Here is a 27,682-nt window from a genome sequence, read left to right on the forward strand (position 1 = left end):
TTGAAGACTTGAAAAAGTTTTTCTTGGAGGTCTGACCCCCTGTTAAGGCAGGCAAGCACATTTATGTGCCAGTGAAATAGGCAAAGGTTTTTTTTTTTTCCTTTGTAAGCCTACAGGACTAGGGGCAAAATTTGCTCTTGCCAAAACAGATTGAATTCCTGCAGCTCAGGTGGCTGGAATCAGGATTTCCCCAGACTTATGGCCTCAAGAAACTGGCCACAATTTCTCTATTCCTCTGGTTTCTAGATAGAAATGCAATTTAGAAACTTCAAGACTGTGAACTAAGGTAGGCAGGGCATTTAACTATGGGAATGCAAGACACTGGAAAGCACATAATATCAGAACATTTCCAGCAACAAAAGGAACTTTTAAAAAATATCTCTGAAATGCTGACATCTGCAGGCAAAGAAACTAGGCTATTTGACTTGAAACTTCTTGTGATAATTGCTTCAAGAGTATTTGAAAACACAGCTGCTAATTTTCTTGGGAAACCAAGGCCCTGGCTACAGGTACAAGATGATCGAGAATGTATGCCATTTTTAAAAGGAAAAGACTTGGGAACTGTTCCAGTCAAACAGTTTGCCCAGTTCTTCAGACAAAATTGCAACTTACAAAATGTGGCACATTCCTGTCAGAGAGATCTCACTTATTTTGACCCATCTACTTTGATTTGATCTCTAGAGCCCAGACAGCTCAGGCATGGTTTTGTCCTCACAGCCACAGACCAGTCACGGACCAGTAATGCAACTGCTCAATTTCTTGCTTGCCTGTCTACTTCAGTAAGGAAGTCATGGAAACCTCATCTCCAGGATCTGGATGAGAAGGAAAAAAAGTTAATTATGTGCAAGAAAAAGCTTGCCAAGCTCAGAATAACGGCTCATCCTGGGAGCTGGTATAATGTTCTTATGATAGGCTGCAGTTTTGTATTCCCAAACTGGAGAAGCTGGTAGGTACAACGTGAGCATACGGGCAGGTGACACCTATGAGCAGCGAGCTGCTGCCCGTCAGCCAGGGAAAGGCATGTCACGAGTGCTGCTGTTTTGCAGCTGACGGGCAGCATGTCGTGTCCCTGGGTGCAGGAATCCCGCGATTACCAGTTACCCATTTTCCGCAGTGCCTCCCACCGAACCCGGACTCCCGGAGATGAGGCTGCTGCTCCTCGACAACGCCTCTGTCGAGGCACGGCGCTTCCAGCTCTGCTCAGAGGAGCGCGGCAGTTCGAGTCCTCCGGTAACTCATCTCCTGGAGGTTCGCCCCCGCAGTCCGACACCCACGGACTACCCTCATCAGGAACCCATGAGCTGAGAAATCCAAAGTCAGGGCTGTGCTGCTGTAAGGTTTTCTGCTCCCTAACCCGCCCCCGCTCCCCCACGAGACCGCATTGTTTTCCTTTCCTTCCATCTCCTTTTTATTCCTGCGCGTTCAGGTGACATTTTCCAAGTGTTCCCCGCTGCTTGGACATTCACAGCGCCCGGGACGCCGCGGCGGGAGCGCGGCCGGGGCCGGGGCTGCGGCGAGGGGCGCACACGGAGACCCCCGGCCCCGCTCGCCCGTCATTGCGCCCCGGCCGCGGGGACACGGACTACAGCTCCGGCTCCCGGCGGCAGAGCGCAACCTTCCCTTCCCGGGAGACTCAAGCACCCCCGGCCGTGCCGGCGGGAGCGGGGCTTTCCCTCTCTCGATAAGACCCTCCCGCCGCCCGCGCCTGGCCCTGGCCCTGGCCCTGGCCCTGGCCCTGGCCCTGGCTCAGCCCCAGCCCCAGCCCCCCCTCGCCGCGCACGCCGCTTCCCGCTGCCGCCCGCGCCTGCTCCGGGAGGAAGAGGGGCGGCGGCAGCAGCGGGCGGCCGAGAGGGACACGCCTTTCACCCTCCCCGGCCCGGCCCCCCGGGCCCGCCGCCCACCGCGGGCGCGGCGCAGCGCAGCGCGGCCGCCGCCGCCCCGCCATGAGCCGGAGGTAGCGGCGGCGGCGCCTTCCGTAGCCGCCGCCGCCCGCCCGCTCCGCCGCGGCGGCGGCCGGGCCCGCGATGCCGAACCAGAAGGGCGGCAAGGGCAAGAAGAACAAGCGCGCCAACAGCAGCGGCGACGAGCAGGAGAACGGGGCGGCGGCGGGCGGAGGAGCCGCGGCGGCGGCGGGTGGCGGTGCCGCGGGTGGCGGCGGAGCCGGAGCGGCGGCCGCGGGCGGCGGCGGCGGAGCGGGCGGCGGAGCGGGCGGCGCGGCGGTCGCGGGCGGCTCGGCGCCCGGAGACGTCAAGAGCGGTGAGCGGCGGGCCGGGCCCGCGGCCTCCCGCGGTGGCGCAGGCGGCAGCCGGGACCGGGGGGGCGGCGCGGGGGGACCCGCGGGGCGGGGGCGCGCCCGGAGAGCGGGGGTGTGAGGGCGGGTGCCCGGGGCAGCGGGGGGGTCAACTGGGCCCTGCGCGGCTGCCGCCAGCGGGATCTCCCCGGAACCCCCGGCGGGGCGGGGGCTGCGCGCCGCGGTGTCCCCGCCCGGTGACCCGGCGGAGGGCGGGGGCCGGCCGGCGGCGATGCTCACAGCGGCGGGAGCCCACGGCAGGAGCCCGGGTGCGGTGGCTGCGGGCGGCCCGGGAGCGCGGTCCGGGGGCAGAGCGCATCGCCGGCGGGCGGGAAGCGCAGCGCTCGCCGGCAGCGGCCGCGCCGCGGCTGATTGGGAGCTCCGTTGAAAAATGCCCGCTTTATTCCGTCACGATTAAAAATGGAGTCCTGCTCTTCGGTCAGTTTTGTTTGCCGCTGTACAGCAGTTGGGTTTGTCAGGGCAACGTGCTCACTTCGCATCAACCATTTTATGCTGCCTTTGGTCGGTGGGTTGGATTTTGGTTCGCAGCGGGTTTGGTAAGGTGGTGCCTTGCATAAACTTGGATTGCTATTCATGTTTGTTTCTCTGCAAAAGGATGTGTCAGGCTAAAACTAAAGGCAGGCAAAGATTTTATTACACTTTTGCTAAGCCAAAAAACCCCACCTCTTAGTTCTGCTGCTAGGTTTGCAAACTGCTGTGCAGAGTCCCTACTCCTCACTTTTTTCCTCTCCCAAGTTCGATTTCAGCTTTTTACTCTCCATGCTTTTCAAAAAGTGGGAGGGTGGCTACGACTGGTATTATGCTTTGTGACAGTAGTTTTGCCTATGGCTGTTAGAAAGGCACTTCCAAGTGTCTTAGTTTGGTTTTCAAGATGACTGATTCCCACGTATTATTTAATGGAAACTTTTCCTTGGAAATATTATCAATTAATTACAAATCACTTTAGCAAACAAGGTCTTTGCAAGACTGTTTTTGTGAGAGTATTACTCCAGAGAATCATGGAGAATTTCCTTTTGGGGTTTGTTTCACGTTTTTTCTTTACTGTTTGCTTTAAGTGAATGAACAAGGGGAAAAAAAAAAGGGAGGTAAACAGGAGTTAGAATATTGCTAGAGTATTTTTATCATTACTTCAGTATAGTAATGTAATATGTCCAATATCCACATTGCAGGTAGTGTCTTAGGCGTTGGCTTTTCTCTGGATGGGGAGAAGCAATATTTTGAATTTTTGTTTTGCTCAAGCACAAGTGGCAGCAGTGGTGCATTTCTGGTGTGGCTGAATTGCCTGTGGATGATGAGGTGATGTTCCATCTGCAGGTGCCACAGGAGGTGATGCCAGGTAACACTGGTAGTGGCACAGCTCTCTAGCCAGACTGGTTATCAGTCTTCTTCTGCTCTAAGGCTGTGTCCCACATGCTTGCCATGGCCCTCTCCTGTGCTGGCCAGCTTCCTCAGAAGCTGAGGCTGCCTTTCTGACATCTAACCTGAAGTGCTCCTTTATTCTCTCTCCCTGCTTCCATATCACTTCAGTGGTCAGAAGCATCCCTTGACTCTTTCACCAAATGCCTCACTTCCCTTTCTTTTTACCCTCTCACCACAGAGGTGCAGTCTTGGCTTCAACATTTGCTGTATGCTGTCTGGTCAGCACACCTGATCTTTGCCTTGACAGGACCATTGCATCTCATCATACCTTTATTTTCAGATAATCATAAAGGCTGGAGGGGTGGATGTGGTTGCTAGCTTTATTTTACACTTGCTACTGCCCATCAGATAATGCTGAGCTGTAAGTTTCATAAATTGTATTCTCTCTGGTAAGTGCAAAGCTTTCAACAGTTTTGGTTCAGGTTGTGCTGCAAAATTGGGAATCTGGCTCACATGTATGGAAAAGATTAGACAATGATAGCAGATTCCCTCAAGTCTTCAAACCCGATGAATCTGAAATTAAGCCCTGTACTGTAGCCACAGCCCTGGAGGCAACTAGCCCATTACTAGACTGCAGACATTTGTAAGAGGCTGTGCACTCGAGGGTTGCTTGGTCACTAAGCAGTTTATGGAGGATGTGGCCTGCTGCAGTGAGTGGTGGGGTTAATAGAGTTCTGCTGTGCACAGTCAAGTCTTGACTGTTTGTAGGAGACTACCTGGGTTGTGGATTAAGTCTGCTGGGCTGCAGGGAAGCTCCTAGCTGTGCTGCTTTTGGGCTGTGCAGCTGCATGCTGTGACTCGTGCTGCCCAGGCTCACTGGTCCTGTGAGACCCCGGGCTGGCTCTCCTCTTCTCTTCTGCATTGTCACCATGTGCTGCTCTAGCGTAATTTGTGTGTGTCTGGTGTCACTGCTCTCCTGCTCCACCTGTACCCTGGGAATGCAGTGCATGATCATAATGACATAACCTGCTTGCTTTCATTAATGTGGCAAGACAGAAGTAAGCAGAGATGAAAGCAGCAGATTTAGCAGTTGAAAATGCCTGTGCTGACCTTGACTTTGCATTGTGATGTCAGTATGATGGTCTGATTACACAGTCACATCAGGACCCTACTTTGCTCATGAAGGACAGTGATTCAGATATAGTTTTTTTTTTAAGTCTTCACAGTTTGTTGTGTTCTCCATGTATTGTTTATGTGCCTCATCCATGTGGCATAATGAAATAGAATTTTTAATTTCCTCTGTGCTTCTCTGTGCAGCCCTGACTAGCTGTGCCATGTGATTGGGAACTGCCACTACAGCATCCCTTTATCGTGGAAAGTTCTTGTTCACTTTTACATTTTGATAAATTTTGGCTCAATCCCTGCACAATTTTTTCCTTTAAACTATCAGCCAGTTTTTGGCATGATGACTGAGAAATGTCAGCAGACTTTTCTCCTGCCCCAACAGGGCATTTGTTTATGGTTTTTTTGGTGGTTTGATTTTTTGTGTGTTCAGAGCTCAGACTGGTCTTGAAGGGTTCTAGATTCCCACAGGGGAGTCGGGAAGGCAGGGAGCACAACCACTGACCAGATGTGATGGCTTTTCTTACCTTGCACTCTCAGTTTCTTAGCAGGTATTGGGATGATGCCTACAAGGGGGATTCACATTCTCTAGCTATGTCCTCTGTTTTTATCTCTTCCATCAGACCATATGGTAGATTAATCTTTCTTGACCAAAGTGCATCAATTTTCTGCACTAAGTGATGCACAGGACACGGAGAGAGGATTATAGGGTGTGGGTGGACTGATTTAACAGTATCACAGTGCACAGGGGAAGTGAGATATGATGTCACAGAAAGTCTCATTTCTTTGGTTACCTGTCTTCAGAGTGATTGAATGATGTTTCTAAAAAAGATTTTAATTTTCTGATTTTCTAGCTAGTTTTCTGGGTTACTTTGTATAAAATCTGAGCTGTGATCATGTAAAATTATACCAGCAACTGCATGGGGTTTTGCTCTGACCCCATTGATGGCAGTGTTCCTCATGGCAGCAGTTGGTTACCTTCATCTGCAGACATAAATGAGTGTGACATTTTGTGGTTACTTTGCCCATCATCAGAAGAGGAAAATCCACAGGGTTTACTTTTAGATCTGAGGCTCTGAGGAACATATTCTGTCTCTGCCTTGCTGAGGCTGGACACTTTGAGACTCTTCTCCAGCTGTTTTACCCCTTTATCCTCTAATTGTCTTGCTCTAGTCTTGACACAGATTTGTTTCTGACCCTAATATTCCTTGTTCTATCCATTTTCTTTGCCTTGTTTCCATTCTTCATTTCATTGTCCAGTAGAGCCAAGTCCTCTTCTTAGGCTTGGTGATCCCTGTCTTAACATCTTGCTGCTTCATCCCTTTGTCATTGTCACTCTGTTCTCTCCAGTGCTGTTGCTGTGGAAAGACTAGAGAAAAGAAAAAGCTGTGTCTCTTCAGCTGTGCTTTTTTTCTTCAACATATAATTCAGTAAAGCCAGCCAAATTAAGCTAAAAATACCCCCACAGCATAACTGTCTCTAAATCACTGTCCTACTGGCCACCTGTTTTAAGATCTCTTTTTTTTCTTCCCCCGCCATAGGTGAGCCCTTAAGCTGCACAAGTGGCAGGGCTGGTGAGTTGCTTGGTTGGCAGGTGGAGCTGCTGGCTGTCAGATTTGTGTGCCTTTGAACACTTTGCCTGGGTTTCACAAATTTGTAAGACTGATTTACTTTCAAATAAAAATGCTAATGTAGGAGAAGTGTATGGAGAGGGAAATCAGTAAGCACAACAGTGAGTAATGTGTTGAACACTGTGACTGGCCAACAATTATGATTTATTAAAAAAAAAGTATCCTGGATGTAGGATAGTTAAAGATGGACATAAAATTCATCAATGCAATGTTTAATTTAAAAATGTGTTTTCAGAGAATGAATTGTTGTAGTATTTAAGCCTGGATTAATATTTGCTGTCAAATGTTCCCTGCTGCATGTAACATCCAGTTCCAGTTTGGCACTCCAGTGATGTTCAGTATTGGCACCTTCTGATTATTTAGCCTGAGGGAGTCCCATTGGTATCAGTGAGACCACCTGGAAAATTAAGTTTCTATTCTGTTGCAGTGACTACAAAATTTAATACCTATTAATTTACTAAGGGGAAATAATTTTGCCTTATAATACCATTGTGTTCTTCTAACTGCAGAAATCAATTGAATGCAAATTTCACTATCTCTATCAATGCAAATCAGGTTCAAAAGGACTTTCATGTTAGTTTTAGGATTTGAAAACTATGCAATTACATGCTTTGGTAGCAAATGCAGTTCATGTTTTACAAATCTTTGCAAATGAATCATGTTCATGGTGTTACTGAGTAAAATAAATATTATCGTTTCATGCAAGCAAGTACACACCCATTTAAGTTTGGGTTTTTTAAGTTATTTGCTATCAAAATGGTTATCAGTGCCCTGACAGCATTCTGTGTTCATGTGATTAGGTATTGTTCAAGTGTAGTGCTTTCATGAGTAAGGTTTAGGCTTGATGTTTGCTCTGTTTCATACAAGGAAATACAGTTTTCGAACTCATAGCTTTGCTTTGTCTGTACTCATCCCATATCTTACTCACAGTGATCTAACATGTAGTGACAAAATGATTTCTAGCCCTTGGAGACATTTGTAAGTTTTCTTCAGCCTTGCTTACAGCCTTCCATATTGAGACATCCTTTGATATTAAAGTACTGTCATGGCTGGCAGAAGTCCATCCTTCTCTGCTTTTCTTCCTGCAGCATGTGTAAGGGAAAAAAAAAAAAGGAAAACCTTGCATTCAGCTCAGAGTAAAATACTACAGCTAATCTTCAAGGTGTCTAAATTATAACAGGATTAATAGAGCATGGGCTTTCTTTAAACTCTTTTGATAGAAATTCAAATAATTTCAAAGAGGCCTTTTGAACAGTAATCTAGTTACTGGAGTGGGTAATTCCATTTTGAAAGCTTGTGGGATTTTGAGTGGAGCACTGGCATTTCCTGGTAGACTTCAGTGACATTTATCTTGAGAGCATTCACTTCAACCTTTATGCCTTTCTGTCTGTCTCTTGAGCATCTATCAGTCCTCCTTCCTGGGCTTGAGAGGGATATTGCTGTTGTTCCTGTCTCCCAGGATGCCTGCTGGCAGAGGAGGTGGCTTCTGCTGGAGCCTGGCTGTTGAGTGTGCCTGGCACTCCCCATCTCCCCTTGTGTGCTGCAAATACCCATTGTAGGAGCAGTGTCCAGCTGAGGTCTCTGTGTGCCACATGGATGCCAGGGATGGTACATGACAGGGCTGGGAGCCTGCCTGGCATCGTGAGGGAGATGTCTGGGAGCCAACAGCTTCACATCAGGAGCTGCTGTCTTGAAGAGATGCTGGGTACTGCATCTCCTGTTTCCCACTGAGTTTCTACCAGCTTCTTTAGTGTGGAAAATAAAATACAGTCTATTGCACTGAATCTTGGGGAGAATGGACCAATGACACAAATATCCCTAGCTCTGAAAATATAAGAGGTGTTGGTACCCCTTGATTCAACCTGCTTTCCTTTCTCTCTTGGCTTCTCGTGCTGTTGGACTGGGTGTGGTGGCTAGCTGGCTCTCAGTCTGAGCGAGTCCAGCCTGCAGTGTTTACATCTGTGCTTGGCATTAGGGCATCTACTGCATGCCACAGTTAATCTCTTATTTCCAGCATGAGTTGGAGTTTGCCACTGAAAACCTGCTAAGGCAGGTACAGTAGAATCTGCTTTAGTTATTATTAGAATGACTGTTTCTTGAAGCACCAAGGTTAGTTCTCTGTAGCAGTTCAAGTTATTAAAAGCTTTTGGAAGGCTAAAGTGAGAGGATTTAATGGTTGTGGTGCTTTTCTGTGGGGACAATTCATGTGCAGACTAAGCAACAGCCAGTGTTCAAAAACACATTAAGGCCCACCAGTCTTGAGATAGTCAATAATCTCTGCATTCACCATGATAGAAGTCATCAGAAAAATCCACATGATGCTGAGGAGTCTTCCTAGCTGGGGCATGATTGCTTATGGCACAGAGAACCAGTTGTCTTCTGACCTGGTAAAACCAAATCAGAATTCACATGGGAGTATTGGGGGTGCATAGTTGTCCTGGTACTGATACAGGTAGAGGCTTAGGTCTGTTCTCTGGGGATATTTCCACTTGGATTCAGGTGTTATAGCACAAGCTAGGGCAAGATTTCTCCTATACAGAGGGGGTCTATATAGCCCAGGCAAAAGCCAAAGCTTTTGTTTGTGATTGTTTTCTATATTCAGACAACATATATTAAATGGAAAGAAACTGGGTAAGTTGGCTGATGATAATTGTACAGATGATGGTGATTTCTACAAGACCGTATGAATTCTCATGTTGGGTTTCAGCAGCGTAGGCAGTAGGTTCAGCTTGGAGCACAGATGGCTGTGTAAACAGGCTACAAAATTATTGTGCACATGTAAGTGGCTATCTTCCTTAGTTCGTACAGTTTCAATTTTGATTTTCTGCCTTACTTTGGTGAGGTGATGGTTGAGCTGGGAGTGGGTGGTTGAATGAGAGCTGCAGATAACTGTATCACATGCTGGCTGCTGATTTCATAAACAGGCATTAGCTCAGACTGTGCTGTTAGTTAGAAGGTGTTAATGTGGCAGGTATGAGTTAAGCCTTCATGATTTCCATGGTATTTTCCTGCTGCTGGGAAGTTGCTAGGTATGTTTTTTTAATTTTTTTTTGTTTATTGTCAAGAGATTGCCTTGGAGGTCACATGTGAAGTTAGCATAAGTGAAGTGCATGGAGATGCTTCTAGTAGCCACTGAGCCCCCTGGGAGTCTCATCACCTAAATTCTCAGCTGAACCAGCGTTTAACAGCTCCAAATTACTGAAAATCTTTTCTAGTCGAAGGTGATCACTTCATGTTACTACTCACTTAATAGAATTAGTGACATCTTGCACATGGGGTAAAGCATGAGGGAAGGGGCTGCTTATGGCTTTGTTCTCCTTAAATCCCTTCTGAGTAGGTGTTGCCTGCAGCTGCGTGGTCCTTGGGGGCAGGACTGAGCTCTGGATTGGCACCTATTAACAATGTCAGTATGTAGGTGCATAACAGAGGTAAAGCTGTCAGCCAGACTGACTCCAGACAGCTCCTCATTGCAGGGGCCACTGTCTCTGTCTGTTGCTTGCTGCAAATGGACTGCTGGCCTTAGCTTCTCTTTCCAAGAGCATGAGGAAGTCTTATGGCACAGAAAAAAGCCTGTGATAAGAGTGGCTTGCCAGGTGCTGCTGTCCTGTTTTTTTCCCTTCCCTTCCCTCCTGGAAGCTTTCGTCTTGATCATTCGGCAAAGATTGCTTAAGAAGTTTTGAAGAGATATCAGTCATGATCAGTGAGTGTTACCAGTGTAAGCCCCGAGCTGAGCTGTTTTGAAAGACTTCTCTTTCTATTTGTCAGCTGTTATTTGTTGTTGCTGCTGCACTGAAGATCCAAGCCTGCCTTTTGGATCAACTTTTGAAAAGTTTTTTCTTATTGCATTCTTCTGCTGCACTTAGGCTCTTAGGAAAGTGGCCAGTCATTTCTGTATTGCCATATAATTTGTACTATTTAACCAGTTATGAGTATGACAATACCATTTTGTCACATCTTGGTAATCTTTGGAATATTAGATTGTATTACAAGGTTCAAGAAAGCAAATACATCAGATGCTTAATTCAAATTTTCTCTTTCTGTCTGTTTGGTTGTGGTGGTTTATTTTCTACAGCTGCATTACAGTATTACTGCAGTAATATTGTATGACTTCAATTAAAATAAAGCTATGCTGATGGCAGAGGAAATTCAGAAGATTCGTGCAGATGGTTGGTAGGGAGTGGCCTTCCCCAGGAATGACTCAGCTCTGGTTCAGGCTGGCAGAGTGAACAATTCCTGGCTGTGTAAGGTTGTGAAGAGAGCAGTGTTCATGGGAAAGCAGGGTAGAGGTTAAAGTGCTTGGTTTGCAAGGTATGTGTCCCACTGGAGCCCTTCTGGCCTAGGTAACGTGCTGGCAACCAGTGTCTCCTTGGCATAGATGAAGAGATGCTAGGGTAACAGCAGACCAAGAGCAAGCCACTGTAAGTGTTTTGCAACCAATCTGGTGCCAAGGCCTTTCCCTTTTTTTGGGGATAATTTCTTTTTGCAGATCCCTAACAACCTCCTGTTGCCTGACAGTTGTTTTAAGATGACAGTAGGGCTGTCTGGTCCAGCCGCCACCGCACTTCCCTCTCCCTCTGCCCCCAGCCTCACATGTTTAACACCTCCCTGGAGTTTTACCAGAGATGGCAAATCTGTGCAGTGAGCTGAAACCTGTGCCGACAAGTAGGGGAAATAATTATCTGTTTCTGTCCACTGACTGAAAAACTCTGGTGCTTAACACAATGGATAATGTGGGAGCGTAGCAGGGGAAGAGCGAATTTTGCTTTAGGCACCTGCATTGAGGGCTTGGAGCAAATGAGAGCAGTCACGAAACTGAAGCCATGGAATCATTGCATTTGGCTTGCTGGGTGCATCTTTGATTTTATGATGGGTGTGTAAACAGAAGTAAACAACATTCTCCTTAATATACTTCACCAGAGGGGAGTTCCTCAGGCAGCTGTTGTTCTGCTGCTTTCATTTGGGTCATAAAATGGGAAGGATGGTCCTCATATACTGCCTTTCTTTTTTATTAAAAGGTAGAACCAGTTTGTGTGGGAGTATTTTTTTTGTTGTTGTTGAAAGAGGTATTTCTCAGATGTTTTGTTTCTATTCCTATTCCTGGCTTTTATGGATGTTTATAAACCTGAACAGAAAAAATGAGAAAAAGCCAGAAAAACCAATCCAGGTTCCTTGCAGTCTTCTGTCATATTCTCACTTTTGAAAGAAAAGTTAATTTTATGGTGACTCTGTCAAACATAAAACACAGCCTGGTTTAAACAGTGAGCTGTCTTTGCACAAATGTACGTGTGTTTGGAATGTCGTATGTTATTTCTGTTTTAGAAGACATTTATGTACTGCTCATTCCAACTATTTTCAAAATCACTGTTCCAAATCACTGCAGAGGAATATGAGAAAACATTTATTTTTTTATGTGGAAACATAATGTATTGAAAGAAGCAGCACACGCTTGTAGTTGCAACTTGACAGCCTACGTTGAAGCTGTTCTGCTCCACAAAACTGCACGCTGTCTTGTTTTGTTCTCGTAGGCTGTGAAACCCATCTCGAAACTGAGAGTTAAACAGAAATTCTTTTATCATTATTTTGGCATTCTTTTGAAAGGAGCTGCTGGGAGATTAGATGTTGCTCTGATACCTTGTAATCTTTCATTTTCCCTGAAGTTCAGTTTCATAGCTTGGGAAACCAGAATCTCGTTGAGCTGTTAGCTACTTGGAAGCAAATATATTTAGCTGACAAACCAGCTTGGGGCTATAGGTATGGATGGGCAGTTTGGCCATGTAATTTCTGTTTACTTCCCATCATAATCTCTCTTGACAGTAATCATTAACACTGTCATCATAAAACATTAGGACAATGATTCTAGCTCTGACCTTTTGAAGAATATCTTAAAATTTATTTCTAATTATGGGAAGTACAAGGGCTTGATAACAAGAATTTTTGAAGTCTTGTAATACTGAAAAAAAGCGTTCTGTCTCATTTATAAAATGGTGATTAAACAACCCAGACCACTTTCAAGGGTGTGAATTGGTGGGAAGAGCTCTTCACATTACCTAAAAGGAGGCTCCCATACTGATCTGAATGCTGTCTCTTTTGCTTCTAAGGTATATCTGTTGCCATGAACTGGGGAAATTGCACAAAATTTGCTGTTTTCTGTTTCTCATTTATTCTTTATGGAGGAACATGTGGCATGGTTATGTTTGGCAGGAGACATGGGTACAGAGAAGTCTGCAAGGGATATTTGGTCCTGCACAGTCTGTTTTGTACAGATAATTTGAAATGTGTGGCAAAACCAAATGTTGGCTTGAGGGTTTTTTATGCTTTTCAGGTAGTGGAATTTTCTGCTTTCTTAAATACAGGAAAACTGCAGAAAACAACAGAACTTTCTGCTGAGACAACTTAAATTAGCCATGCTGGGCTTCTCAGTTTCTGTTGTGGAAGTCCTGCAGCAGTTTAATCAAGGCCTTCTCCAAATCAGCAGACTTGATAAAAGCCAATCTGCATCAGTGAAAGCAGGTACTTTGACTAGCATGGCATAACTGTGCTGTGGAGCATGGCAACAGGGCAGAGAGACCTGTTAGCTTTCTGGAGTATTTCCTTTGCAGCTACAGTGACAGTAGTGAAATGTCAGATGAGTCCCCAGAGGAGATGAGTAGACACCAGCTTCTCCTCTTAGCAATGATGTTTTCCAAAGCAATCTCAGTGCCACCATATAACAGTTTATTGGGGTCTTTTGCATGATGGAAGGTTTTTGTTAATTCTGTCGCTGTCTTTCAGCTGCTCTAGACCTGCTTTTGCTGTGGAGATTATGTGACAAGCCAATTCACACTGTGTAGATAGCAGATCAGATGAGGGAATGTGTGAAAACTTTGCAGTCATCTAGTTAAATTAAATGTTGAAGAAGACATCGCTGTCCAGAACTCGCAGCTTTGCCTTTTCTTGCCCATAGTTCTGCTGTGTGGGAAGTTCCTCAGGTAATCTGGTGTCTGTAGATTCTTAAGGGGAAGATCTTATTCCACAGTATTTCCATTGACTGACTAGGTAAAGGGGGAAAAATTCTGTTGAAAGTCGCCTTTATTTTAGCCTCCAAACACCCAGTACGTGATCATAATTAAGTAATTGCAGACATAGTCTGTGGTGATGGTTTTTGTATTTCAGTCACTTATTTTATTAATTTCATTTTTTGTCCACATAGTGAGGAAGGGTCTGTAAACTTCTCAGGGGACTAGAGATCATATTTTTGCATACAAACTCAAAAATTTGTTCAAAGGGGGATCAAGGAAACACTTTCCTTTTTTAGTCAGGTAACTCTGCGGTATGGATGAACAAGTATAGTGTCTGTATTCAATTCTAGACCTGTCTGTGTAGTACTTTCTCAGCTGTCAGCTATAATTATACCTGCAACTGTTAGAACATTTACTCTCTGAAACACTGTGAGAGCATAAGTGGGTTTTTGGCATGTTCTTTTTCTTTTGCTACCTTCTTGTAATGGTGGAAAGGAATATCTACCAAAATAGATGAGTAAAGGAAATGTATAAGTGAGAATTGTTCATACTGGTGCCTCTGGTACCTTGCCTCACATGACTTCTGACAATTTGCCTTTCATGGGTTCAGTTTAACTGGCCTGAGGTCAGTTGCATAATTGTGATGCAGGATGCTATAATTGTGAACTCTAGTTTCAAACCTTAAATATGATGAAGGAAAGACTGACAATGAAGAAAAGCTTTGCAGATATGCTTGCTGGGGTAGTGTGATTTGAATCAAAGTCTGGGGGAATGGGTGGAAAAACTCTCTGAACTGGTAAGCTGACAGATTTTGTTTCAGAGCAGGTAAGTTATCGCTCACTTCTGCTCTTGGCCAACAATATTATAGTAAATAATAACAACATTATACTTAATAACACTCAGTAAAAGAGTGGAGAAAAATTAGTCACTGGTAGCCAATAAAATTGTTGCTTCTCAAAGACATCTCCAAACTTGCACGTTCTTAGCGGGCTTTTCAGAGACGTGAGACAACCAATAGCAAAATATTTGTCACATTATAGAAGGAACTTCCAAAGAGTCTCTAGGGAAAGCCTCTCTTGTCTCTCTTCTCTGCAATTTAGTAATTTGTTTTTAATGACTGAAAAGTCCATATTTTGAAATGAATTTTTCCTTTCCTTTTTCTTCTTTGAAGGAAAGCTTTTGAGAATTTGTTTTGCTTGCAATTTATAGGCCACTCTCTGAAGGAAAGGTATTGCAGAAGAGCTCTTCCTGCAAGTGTGCCACTTTTGGCATTAGAAGCAGAGACAGAGAGAAATTAAGTGAAGGATGTGGCATCTTCCAGGGAATGGCTCAGGAAAGTTTTTCTGTGCAATTTGTGCCTCTTTTTTTTGGTATAAGTAAGTTTTAAGAACTTCAGTAATCTTGAATTTACTGAAGGTAGCTTTGAACATTTTGTTTGCTTATAGCCTTTTCCAAAAACTTGCTGGGAAAGGGACCACTAGCACAGCAAAGATCTGTTGTTGCAGAGCATCTGATTTGTGTATTACTGCTGTAGGACAGGTGATGATGGATAGTGTGTCTCATACTGAGAGTTGGAGTCAAAGTACATCTAGGAGCATAAAACCTCTCATTCTACTGCAAATTATGTAGTGTTATTTGTGCAAGCAGTGATAAAAATGGGATTAAAAACAATGCAACAGAATGGTGTTTTTTTAACCTGCTTATCAGATAGAAATTTAAAGTCCTAAGGGGAAAAAATTTCAGTCATGGCATCTCTCTACTCAAGGCTCTGTCATAAGTCCTGGGGCTCTGGCTGAGACTTGAGTGGAACTTCAGGAAGCTAAGTGCTGTGTTTTGGATAGGGTGAGGCATCACTTGACCACGGAAGACCTGGAAGAAGCCTGCTAATATATGAAAGCAGCCATACAGAGGTTAAAAGGCAGCCTGACTGCCCTGTTGGAGCAGTACTTTCTGATGAAGTCAAAGAATAAGGAAGACAGAAATACAGAGAAGAAGTATTTGTCATACTTGAGTAAGCATCTGTGGTGGGGGTCAACCTGCTACAGCTTCTAAAAAGTTCTTACAAGAATTCTAGTAGAAAATTTCCAATCCCTTTTGAGCCTCCCAGCTGCAACAGAGCAGCCAGCAATGGGAATCATACGTAGTCTGTGGTACTTTGGTGAGGAACTGGAAAACGTTGTTGGTTCATAAATGCAGAAAATTCTTTTGTGGAACATTTTTTTGTGTAGAAGCTGATATTGTTGCTGTGAAATAATTGAAGTCAACTGCTCTTTGCTCAAGAGTATAGCAAAGCTGCTACTTTGCTGATAAAATATCATGTTGTTTGGATTTTTTCACCTGTCTGTGCTGCAGAACTGTTTGGTTTGTGAAATTTAGCTATCCAGAAGGTCAGTGGTGGTGATGTAGTCTGTATTTGCCTAAGCAATGTAATGAAGGCCCTCCTTTCTGTACTAGGAACGTAAGCTCTTTGTTGTGCTTTTCAAAGTTCTCTGCTCACTCCTTCTCTCCCTAGATGTTGTCTCTTGCTCAATCCCCAAAAAAGAAATTTCTTTTCCCTCAGAAAAGATCAATTCCTGCACTCCATGATTGCAAAGCTGGGTGTACTGGCTTATTTACTTGTATTGCTTACTTGCTTTTCAAACAGGCATCTCTGTGTGTTCTCCCCATGTTGCCTCTCAGGCTTCAAAGCAGCTCTCCAGAAACATTCACAATGCTTTCTCCTTGCTTCTTAATGCATTGCAACGGTATCTACAAATACTTGAGGGAGGGCTAATGCTTCTGAGCATTGATAATGCTTCTGAGGTGCTTTGGTTTTGAATATTACACAGACTGTAGTGTCATCTTGTTTCTTTATTTGTGCATTTCCTTATCTCCTTTCACATACTTACCTCTTTTTGGTAAATACTGCTTTTTTGTACTGACCCCGAGCTGGTGCTTGTGGCTCTTTAGTAATACAGGTTGTTAGTAAGAGCTTGGGTGTGTTTGTCGCAGTGTTTAAAGAAAGTACTGCAATAAATGGGCCATTAAGTTGTTAATATATCTGTTTTGCCCTCCACAGAAGCCCCTTGTGCTACTCCACTGATCTGTAGCTTTGGGAGGCCCGTGGACCTGGAGAAGATGACTACCAGAAGGTTATATGCAACAACGAGCACTGTCCCTACAGCACTTGGATGCACCTTCAGTGCTTCTACGAGTGGGAAAGCAGCATCCTCGTCCAGTTCAACTGCATTGGCAGAGCCAGGAGCTGGAATGAAAAGCAGTGTCGCCAAAACATGTGGACCAAGAAGGGATACGACCTGGCTTTTCGGTTTTGCTCCTGTCGCTGTGGGCAGGGTCACTTGAAGAAGGACACGGACTGGTACCAGGTGAAGCGAATGCAGGATGACAAGAAGAAGAAATCCGTGTTGGAGAAGAGTACGGGAAGGTCCGTGACGGAGTCAGCGGAGGAGGCCAAAAAAGGCAGGCCGGCCAACAAGCCGCAGAAGGGCTTGAGTAATGACCTCCAGCGAAGGCACTCTATGGACAGGCAGAACTCCCAGGAGAAGGGGGTCATGGGGGGCAGCTACGCCGTTCGCTCACCTTGTGTCTCTCCTGGCCAGTCCCCTCCCACCGGCTACTCCATCCTTGCCCCCACGCACTTCAGCGGCCCTCGTTCCTCGCGGTACCTGGGAGAGTTCTTGAAGAATGCCATTCACCTGGAGCCCCACAAGAAGAGCATGGCTGGGGGGGGCATGTACAGGAATGCACATTTTGATTATGGGGCAGCTGGCTTGCAAGCACATAGATCAGGACACTTTGATACCCCAGTGCAGTTTCTGAGAAGGCTCGATCTGTCTGAGCTGCTCACTCACATCCCCAGGCACAAATTGAATACTTTCCACGTGCGGATGGAAGACGATGCCCAGGTGGGCCAAGGGGAGGACCTTCGGAAGTTCATCCTTGCTGCTCTCAGTGCCAGCCACAGGAACGTTGTAAACTGTGCTCTGTGCCACAGGGCGCTGCCAGTGTTTGAACAGTTTCCGCTGGTGGACGGGACCCTGTTCCTTAGCCCATCGAGACACGATGAGATTGAATATGATGTTCCCTGTCACCTTCAAGGTACAGGTTGTCTGTCAGTCATGCTAGGTTTCATTAAATGATGGAACTGCCTTCTGTGCCCTGTCCCTGCCATTACAGATTTTCATCCCGGTTCCACATTTTTAAGCAGTTCTGTAAAGCCTGAAGTAATGTCCAACATACTCATGTGGATCAGATCGAAACACTTAGAAGGAATTAAAAAAGATGCTGTATAGAAAGATCCATGCCTTGTGTTTGGGCTTACAACTAAAGTTCTGATCCGATTTCTAGGTAGACCATGGGAAGGTTTTCCAGCCAATCTGTTCTGGAGCTTATGCATGCTCATTTATCTCTTGGGATCATTACTCCAAGATGCACACCACCTTTTCAACTTAAGCATGCTGTGCTGCAGCCTGGCTGAAAGTTGTATTTGTACCACTGATGAGGGTGAGGTACCTCTCATATGCTTTCAGACTACAGAGTATGAGTTTTTATAGCAAAGTATTATTTCTTAAATACGGAAAATGCTGTAGTCTGGCCTGTGTTAACACAGGCCTGGAGAGGTTGAATGTAGTAAGAGTAAGGTTTTAATATGGTGTGTTAAAGTAGCAGTGTAGCAGTGAAGGTTTTTTACTTATTTCCACACTTGCACATGTTTGACCTATGTCTTGATTATGTCCTAGCTCTCAGATGAATTGAGACCATAGCACGTGTTTCTTTTTTCTCTCTTAGAGAGACAAACGAATGTGGGCCAGCATGAGCTTCAGCTCTTCCTGAAAGCTGTGGCCCAAACTTAAGTGATCAGGGTGGTACATGGCTGGATGTGCCTGTCCTGCAGCCTGCTAGCAGGCAGCGTGGCTAAAATTAGTCAGAGAAAGTGTTCCTCGTCTGGTGGCCAAAAGCACAGAGTTATGTATTGAAATGTTAGTAAGGGATTAACCAGAGGTATTTTAACATTGAAGTTTCTCACCTTTGAATAAAATACATTGTATCCCATGCATGGCCATAATATGTGTTGTGTAACATACCTTTGCTCAGTAAACTTTGTATTTTATTTTTTTCTTTCCTTAAATAACCATGCACTAAGTCACTAAACTGTATTCACGCTAACATTATTGTTTCTGTCTTGCCTAATGTACTATAAGGAGGAAAAGCAATAGGCAAATATACAAGCCAGAAAAGTTCTAGGATAAACAGAATATACCTGTGTGAGATAACTATGCTTATTTGCTTTGATGAGGAGTCACACAATGTGCTTGTCATTTTATCAGTACAAAATGCTGGTTTAGTAAAATAGCGAAACTCACTGTTGACATTTGCCTCTAAGAATGAAACTGTGAAATTATTTTTTTTTAACTTTAATTATTTCTTAACTGTTGGATGACATATCTGAAAAACTTGTTCAGACAAGTTGCTGTGAATAATTAATTGTTAAAATTTTTGCTTCCTTGTCCTGGGTAAGATGATTTCTTACCAGAAGTATTCTCTGAAATGAAATTAAGCTGTAAGGTGCTATTCCAGGCTGTTATTTTCTTCAGTACAGAAAATCATTTATGTTACTTCAGGCATATTTAAGATACCAGGTGCCATATTTCCAATACGAAAAGTATCCTGAAAATTAAATGGTGGGGGAATGTAGTATTTTAAAGTGCAGCAACGGTGCAGAACTTCAGATGGGGAAAGATATTTATCTTCCTGCTCAACTGCTGTGCATGGAGTTGTTTGAACATCACCAATCTTGAGTGTTCGCTTCAGGAACAGAGTTAATTATATATGTTATATGTATGTTATATACATTTTAGTTTCATCCCATCATGTTTTCTAGAGCTGAACATGCCAGTGTAGAATAACTTTTACCAGCTCACACTACTAAGTCTATTTTGTATGTATATTTTAAGAAGAGTCTGTTTTATCTTGTTTTTCTAAAATAGTTGGTTTAAAAACCAAAACAAGTAAAAACACAGACTATTAATTTTGTAAGTGTCTGGTACAGACTAATCATAAATTATTAATATCTTGGTCCCATTTTTGTAGAAGAGTTACAAGATGTGTGTCTGTTGAATTACAGTTTGTGATGTGTTCAGTGCTTTGATGCTAAAGAGCACAAATTGCCATCCAAGGTGAACACATGTTGAACTCAGTCCTGTTTTGTGGCTGATCTGTAATGTCACTATTGCTTAGCTCTGTCTTACATAGCAGTGCAAAATCTGGTATGTTACAGGATTAGTACTTGGTGTCTGGCCTCTTCTAATAGACAACTATTAAATTGCAAATCAATTTAGTCACTAAAATTCAGGCATAATCTAGGTGCTAGATCTTTATAATTTATGTAGGAATTTTGTTTTTTTGTGAAAGTCGGTCTCAGATTTTGCATTGGTTAGTTCAGTCCACATGTATGTAGTGAAAATATTTGATTTCTAAGTCTGAGCCACTTGTTTTTTATGGACATAAATGTAACTCAGGTTTTGAAAGTCATTGTGCATACAGAGCCTAAGGTGCTGATAGAGCTCATTATATTCATAGTTCTGAATGGCATGTTAAAGTCTTTGTATGTGCAATATATAATGTAAATATACTTGTTGTTAATGAACAGTCAGAAGAAAGTACATGAGAAGAATTTGCTCTTCTGACTGTTGCTTTTTTTCCATGGGGACTATTAGGTTGTTGGTTCCCTCTTTGCTAGAAGATACCAGCAAGTTGTTAAATGAATCTGTACCAAGTTTGCTAATAAGCTTCAGCACTTCTCCACGTCTCATGTCAGGTGGGGATGAAGCTAGGCAGTATTCTGGTTTTGGAAACACAGCAGCTGATCTTACAGCTTAACCTGGCATCTCTTCTTGGAGGTTTAGCAACTCCTTTTATAAAATATTCTGCTAAGATCTACCAGCAGATGATGTAAGGGAGAGTGGGCAGGGTGATGACTAATTCCTGAGTTCTGTATAGCTTCAGTCAAGCCTGTGTATTTCCTGTAGAGAAGTACTTTTTACTTTATCATTCACCCTTTATAAAGAAAAAAAAAATGTGATTTGTATCACTAAGGGTCAGATACCACATTGCAGAAAATGTCTGTTTTAATCTTCTCCTTTTGGCTCCTTAAGATGTGTCTTTTCTGTCCACAGGAAGGCTTATGCACCTCTATGCTGTTTGTGTAGACTGCTTAGAAGGGGTTCACAAAATTATCTGCATTAAGTGCAAGTCCCGATGGGATGGAAGCTGGCATCAGCTGGGAACCATGTACACCTACGATATTCTGGCAGCATCTCCCTGTTGTCAGGTTAGTACCATACATAAGTAACACTCATAAGGTGAAATTCCAACTGATTAGATGAAGTCAAGGTTGTGTATCTTTTCTCCCTTTCCTCCTTCCATCCTTCTTTTCCAGCCTGTGCCTATGAGTGCAATGCAAGAGGGCTGATGGGTCTCTGTCCCTTTGTTTTCAGAGATACAATGGCCTTTAGCCAGACTAAAGTCATTGCAAGGCTCACTGGTTAGTACACTTATGTTTTTAAATAAAGCCCCCTTTAAATGCATTGGTAATTAAATCTGATGCTTCGTCACTAGCATCACGAGTGCCAGGTATAGTTCCACCTTTTGAGCAGACGTTTCATGTTTCCAGGATTTTTTAGTTCATAAATTGTGTTTTATCATAACTGCAACAAAAAAGTACCAAGGGAACAGAAAGGTCCAAAGTGTCTTTGTGCTTGGAGATTACTCAGCTCTCCTTAATCTTTGTTGTGGCTGACCCTGGTGATGGCACTCACCCACCTGAAGCAACTTGGAGTTCATTAAAGACTCACCTCATCTATGCCTTGAGAGAGGAAGATCCATGGCTTGGGGCTACTCCAGAGTGTGTCTGAGACAGCAGGATTGTTTGCATTCCAGAGAATTAATTGTCCATGTGATAGACAGAGCACTTCTGCCGTGCAGGTAGGGGTAGGCAGCTGTGAAAAAAACATCTGTCTGGGAATGACTCAGTGCTCTGCTGCAGATGCTCAGTCAGACACACAGATGCTCAGTCAGACACACAGTAGTAGGTCAGGACGAGCCTTGCAGAGATACACCTATTCAGACTGGGATCACTTCATGGTAATGTGCATACTTCAAAGCCCTCTGAAATACCAGTTTGTCAATATGCAAAATGACAGTTTATTTTAAATTTAATGTATTTAACAAAATGTGTTGCTCAAAAGACAAGTGGTGTTGCTGCTGCTGGTTAAGGTGACATTGGTAGCAGTTATAACTACAGACTGATACATTACCTCCAAATTTAGTAGAGGCTGTAACTTTTTTTTAAAAATAGGAACTTTTAAAGGTAAGGAAAGCACTGATACTAACTTGCTACCTTTGTAAAAGTCAGCAGCTTCAAATCGGAATTGTTTCTGTTGAAAGAAAAGATTTAAGAGCTCATTATACAAGAGCCTTAATTACATGATTAATGGACAGTGTGATAGTCCATGGTATAAGAACTCACTATAAAAGCATTAGCTGCAGTGACTGTGATTGCCAGATAATAAGCATTATTGTTTCACCATGATTGTTACAGATGAATCTGTGCATACAGATGAATGACATTTAAATATGGTATATAATAGAATTCCAAATTGCCTTTCTAGATTTATTATGAATAATTTCGTGCCTTACTTCAAAATATTTAATTCTGCATCACAAATTTGCATGTAGAATAACAAACTGCAACCATTGTCAGATTGCTGACTCTTAGCTGAGGTGCTGGACCTGTAGTAAAGGAGAAAACCCTTTGGTTAAGAGTTCCATAAAAATTCATAAGCTAGTAGATTGTATTTCTTAGAATTTCTGCTTTTCAAGCAGAGCAGTGAAGCTGTTGATTTGTTTCTTTTTGAGTCTGGTCTCAACAGGGATAGTACTTTAATAATTTCCTCCTCTCCTCATCCAGGAAAATCCCTTAATTTGAGGTGGCCTAGACAATACTTTTTGTTCTTTTCAGTGGAGAGCTGAAGCTCTCATTAGTGTACTGGGCTGTGAGGTTAAACTATGGTGCAGCTCAGACCCTTGCTGCTTATTTGCTATTTTTACTCTTTAACTTCTTTACAGTATCAAATCCTTCTGCCTCTCTTGATTATTCGAAGGGCTTGCTGAGCTTTCATGCTGCCTGTTGCTTTCTTTGTATCAGTTGGGCTGTGTTTCTCAGCTAGATTTCTTCTGAAGTCTCACTTCTTTGCAACAGCTGAATATTAATAGCTCTGTCCGTGATCACCTATGACCTTGAATTATTTCTCATATCCACCCAGTTAATGTTGCTTCTTTCTCAGTTGGATTTTGCAGAATAGTTTGTGTGTTGAAGTGATGTTTAGTTTGTATAACCTGATATGTACTATAAATATTTAAATAGACATTTAAAGTGACACAATACCATGTTGTGCTGATAAAGTAGATCAAGTTATACATTTGTTAAAATGCTGATAAATTAAATTAAAATGCTGATATATTTCATAGACAGATGATGTTCAAATGTCAACGTAAATAGTTGAATTACTGTGGCACAAATAGGAAATTTCTCTCTTAGCTTTGATGCTTCATAAATGATTTATTGAGACACCACATCTTGTGCTGGGAAATGAGGAACTGATTCAGAGATTTAGCAGCACAAAATAAACCTTGCTATTCTCTACCTTCCATCAGTCAGAGTGGGAGGTGACCCACTCCCAGAATTTGGTGGTGGTCTGTAATGTGAAAGGCATGGTGTGTGCCTGCGAGTCCCCAGTCCAGGTGAGGAATGTCCCTACCAGCACATCCCACTACTGCCAGTTTCCTGCTGGGGAGGACAGGGGACTGCCTCTGGCGCCTTGTTTTCCAGAGGTGAGAAGCTGAGGGGAGTGTGGTTATGTCAAAAAGGTTTTTTTGTTTGTTTGTTGCAGGCTCGGCTGAACTGTAAGCACTGTGGGAAGCCAGTAATAGATGTGCGGATTGGCATGCAGTATTTCTCTGAATACAGCAACGTCCAGCAATGTCCTCACTGTGGAAATCTAGACTACCACTTTGTGAAGCCATTTTCTTCATTTAAAGTTTTGGAGGCTTATTGACGAAAGCTTTGCTTTAGTAATAGCTATTTTATGGGTATTTCAACTTTATTACATATCTTTTTATAGGATTCATTCTGTGATGAAATCTAATTTCTTTTCTAACTGAAAGAGCAGCTTCTTTGTCAGTGTACATATTAATATGTATATATACATGTTGTTAAAACCAGAATCCTCCTGAAAAGATCTCTGTGAAGGTTGGAGGCAAGCCAATTTAATGGCCTTTCAATATATCCCACGTGTGGGGTAAAGTTCAGCTAAAAATGACTTGGGTTTATTTTTTGTACAGTTGTAATACAGTTTATAGGAAGGGTGTGGGGAGACATAAAGGACAGAGAAATACGTCCAGTTGGAAAATGGGTAATTGCGTAGGGTTGTTCCTCCAGCTTGGTGGAAATGGGAAATCCTTGGAAAGAAATGTTTCTGTTACTGTTGAATTCATTCGGCCTTCTGCATTGGTTCCCAGGGGTGCAGGAGCTGGCCCTCTGTTGCCAGTCCCCTCAGCAGGCTTTCTTTCAGATTTCCCATGACTGGGGTAAACTGAGGTATCATGACAAGTGAATGTAAATGTGTGCCAGCAAATGCAGTCTTGAATGAATTCTTTTGGCATTGTGTCTTCCTGCTATGTGTGTTTGATGTGCATTGCCCTCACTGAGTTGTAGTGCAGGCAATAGTGCTGCTTCCAACAGGGCTGTCATGTGCCCAGCTGGGTCATCTGCTCATACCAAAACAAGCTGGAGATCTTAACATGCTTTATTTAAAGGTGTTTCTTCACAGACATTTTAGGGAAGGAACTGGCTGAGCTGAATGGGGATGTGATTGTATGTGCCTGCTGGGACTGAGGCTTTGCTGTCTGCTGCAGGCTTGTGTGGCTGGTTGGAAGGAGAACCATGAATTGGGATCTGGGCCCTCAGACCTGTATGAGCTGAGAGGTACTGAGTACAAAACATGTCATCACTTTTTAAAACAATTAATTGCTGCACCTTTGTCTTTCAAAATTGTGTTCAGTCTAGGATCTAAAAACAAGGAGATGTTTTAAGAAAGCAAACTTAGCATATTTACTTTCTACATGCCTCTGTGCTGTACATAATAGACTGCATTAAGCAGTGAATTTGTATCAGAGAGCTTGGCCCTGTAGACTCTGCAGTTGTTGTTTCTTGACTCCCATTTCTCCCTTCCTTAAATAAATTTTTCAAAATAGGTCATTAATCTTTTGCTTGGTTTCTCAAATCAGTTGAGATTTAAGGGACATTTGGTGTTTTTGCTTTTCTCGATAGTGTATTTATGAAGTGTTTGTCCACTGGAGAAGTGTGGGGTTTGTTTCTGTTTACATGGTGGGATTATTTTTTGTTTCTTCTGAAATCTTTTGTTTTTCCAAATTAGAATCTTTTTAGAGTGTATCTGTTCAAATCACAGTCTTGAAAATGGCCCTGATAGTCTGCCACCCTGGGAAAGAACACAAAAAAGTCAGAAGCCAAAGTAATGTTTTTTCCTATGTTGGACTGAGAGTCACACTTCCTGCTGAATTAAGAAATTATCATGCACATAAAAGTCAAGCTGAATATCCATGTTTCTTTGTGTGTAAGAATGCCGAGTTCAGAGTTTTATTTCCTGGCTGTCTCCACTGCAGAATTAGCTCCTTTTAGCATTAGCAGCTACCCTTCAGCTTATACCCAAGCTGCGCAGAGTGTTGGCACAGTTGGAGTGGCAATGTCCTTGGGGTCCCCCCAGCTCCTGTGGTGCAGCTGTGTTAGCAGGCTGTGGTAGCTTCACCACTGGTGCTCCTCTCCTTCTGTGCTAGCTCCTGGGCTTGGTTTTGGGTCTGGGCACATTCTTGGGGTTTTGTGCCGTTGTCCTCTTTGCATCAGTTCTGGGAAAACCTGTTTCTTCTTCTGGGAGAATTGTGGGAAAGACTTTGAGAACCTTCTAACACTGTCCTTTCATGGCTACCACAAAGTTACACCCAGCCCAGCTGCAGTGGGACCAGCACTGCACCCATTGTCCATAGGAGCAGGACCTGGCCTTGGGCATTCCTGGGCAGGAAGGTTTCTAGAGATAAAACCTAATTAGCTGTGCAGTGTAGACTTCCCTTGTGAAGAACACTGGAATTATAATTTGGATTAACTCCTCCAGAAGGATGAGCCCTTCAGCTTTGATGGTGTGTTGAGCAATCTGCTAGAGCTAGAGTGGCTGACAAGGTTGGAGTTGTGTTGCCTGGCAGGACCATGAGAACCAGACCAGACAGAAAGCAGCGGCCTGAAATCACACAGCAAAGACAAAGCTCCTGTAATGAAGCAATTAAAGAGAGCAATTAAAGCATACATCTCTTACTGTAGGTTCAGTCTTCAGTGCCAGTCACATGTCATGAGTCTGGGGTGTCAGTTCCCATATAGGATACATGGCATTGTGTGCTGTTTTTTGTGCAGTGTTTGGGAGGGTGTCACTGTGCAATGCACATGGTAGGGGAGAAGTGGGATCTGGAGTTGTCCTAGATACTTGTTCACTTGCTTCCCTTAGAGTAGCTTAATTTATAATTCTGCCCTTTAAGTTCTTGGATGCCTCTCTAGACCTGTATGTGTGATAATCAAAAATGAGTAGACATGGAATAAAGGAAATATCATCAGCTTTAAAAATAAGTGTTTGAGAGATTGTGTAATATATCCAAGTCAAAACCAGGAATGGAGCAGACTGAGAAAATGGGAATGGAAAAGCACATTTAAAGTCCTAACACTGACAAGGAATTACGTACAAATCTATCTAAGAAAGCAGTTTAGTTCTTTGCCAGCTTTTCCTTTTAATTCTGCTGTTGAGTCTTACCTACTGCTTGAGGAATGCCTGTTTTCTTGTAAAACACATCTCTCAACTGGAGGCTAGCAGCATACATAGCACTGTAAAAATGATCCTCAGTGGAAACCAGCTGAGCTACAGAAAGGTTTTTCTGAACTTTCACTCCAAAGTAAATTTTTCCTAATTTGTAAAGGCTTTCCCTGCTTCTTGTTGAAAGCTGCTCTTGGGTCACTGGAAAATGCACGATTTTCTCTAACATGCAGATTCCAGTCAAGCAGTCAGCCCTCACCTTTGGCCAGGAGAGTTTCCTGGGCTTTGCTGAAGTAGAAATGCAAATGCAACTTCTTTGGGACCTAATGGCTACTTTGGAGCTTAAACTAGACCACAGTTGCTCTGCTTCCTGTCTTAACAAGCACTGGAAGTGCTTGAGCTTACAAATGCATCATAAGGGAAATTACCTCTCAAGCCAGGGAGCTGCTTGCTTTGTTTAGTTTATTCTTGGCTAGTTTATTCTTCATTACCTTTCCTTTCTCTGGTGCTGTGTGTTCTTTTTAAGCTGGCCCATGGTTAGATTAAATTTGCCTGCAATATTTTTTGTAAATTAGAATGCGGTCCTCTGGATTTGGAGGTTCATTCTACTCTTAAGTGCACGATACTCCTTGTGATAGTAATAGGAGTTGCATGTGCAAATGCTTTTCTTTCCAGTAGTTAACTCCCCTTTCCATAGGAGAGGCTTGCATTTAGGTATGCTTCATATTTTGGATGTGTAAAACTGAATTCATCCATCAAGATGTCTACAATTAAATTTTGATAACCATAACTAACAAAATTGACATCTTTTACACACCGATGTGTAATTTGACACCTACCAACATGAACAGCCTGAAATTGTTGTTCTGTCTAATGCTGCAGAGTCATTAAAACTATAGTGTTTTGTAGCCAGACCATAGACTATCCTATAGTCTATTTACATTAACATCTCCAGTAATGAGCAGTGTATTCATAATAAGTTTAATTGGAAAAATAAGGAATATTCCTACAAGGGAGGCATCTACCCCAATATTTTTCTTTTTTCCTTTTTTTCCCCCTCCCATGTGTTCCTCATTTTGCTGTACCAAGTAACCAAGGACAAACACATTGTAAGGCCACTGGTGAGAACACCCCTCAAAAATATACTTGTCCATAAAGGTTTCTTGTTGAGACATTCTCGGATTGCACTTTTGCAGATGGAAGAATATGTACATAGCAAATGAATGTTGATGAAATTAAAATAATTGGTTATGATATCATTTATGTGTGTTGTTAGAGAATATTTTGTTGTGAGTTCTCTGTATTAAAAAGTAATAAATACCAGACAGCTAA

At 43.3% G+C, this 27,682-nt stretch overlaps 1 protein-coding gene across 1 annotated transcript; it reads left to right on the forward strand.

Annotated features, from left to right (window-relative positions):
- Positions 1-1,935: 1,935 nt before the first annotated feature.
- HECA (hdc homolog, cell cycle regulator) lies at positions 1,936-27,682 on the forward strand. Its single transcript, XM_036379896.2, is given in 5 exon segments — positions 1,936-2,256; positions 16,480-16,533; positions 16,536-17,519; positions 20,597-20,751; positions 23,372-27,682. Coding segments are annotated over 5 exon segments (1,590 nt in total). The 5' UTR covers positions 1,936-2,024; the 3' UTR covers positions 23,537-27,682.

The sequence above is a fragment of the Molothrus ater genome, chromosome 3 (assembly GCF_012460135.2).
Source record: "Molothrus ater isolate BHLD 08-10-18 breed brown headed cowbird chromosome 3, BPBGC_Mater_1.1, whole genome shotgun sequence".
NCBI classification, from domain to species: domain Eukaryota; kingdom Metazoa; phylum Chordata; class Aves; order Passeriformes; family Icteridae; genus Molothrus; species Molothrus ater.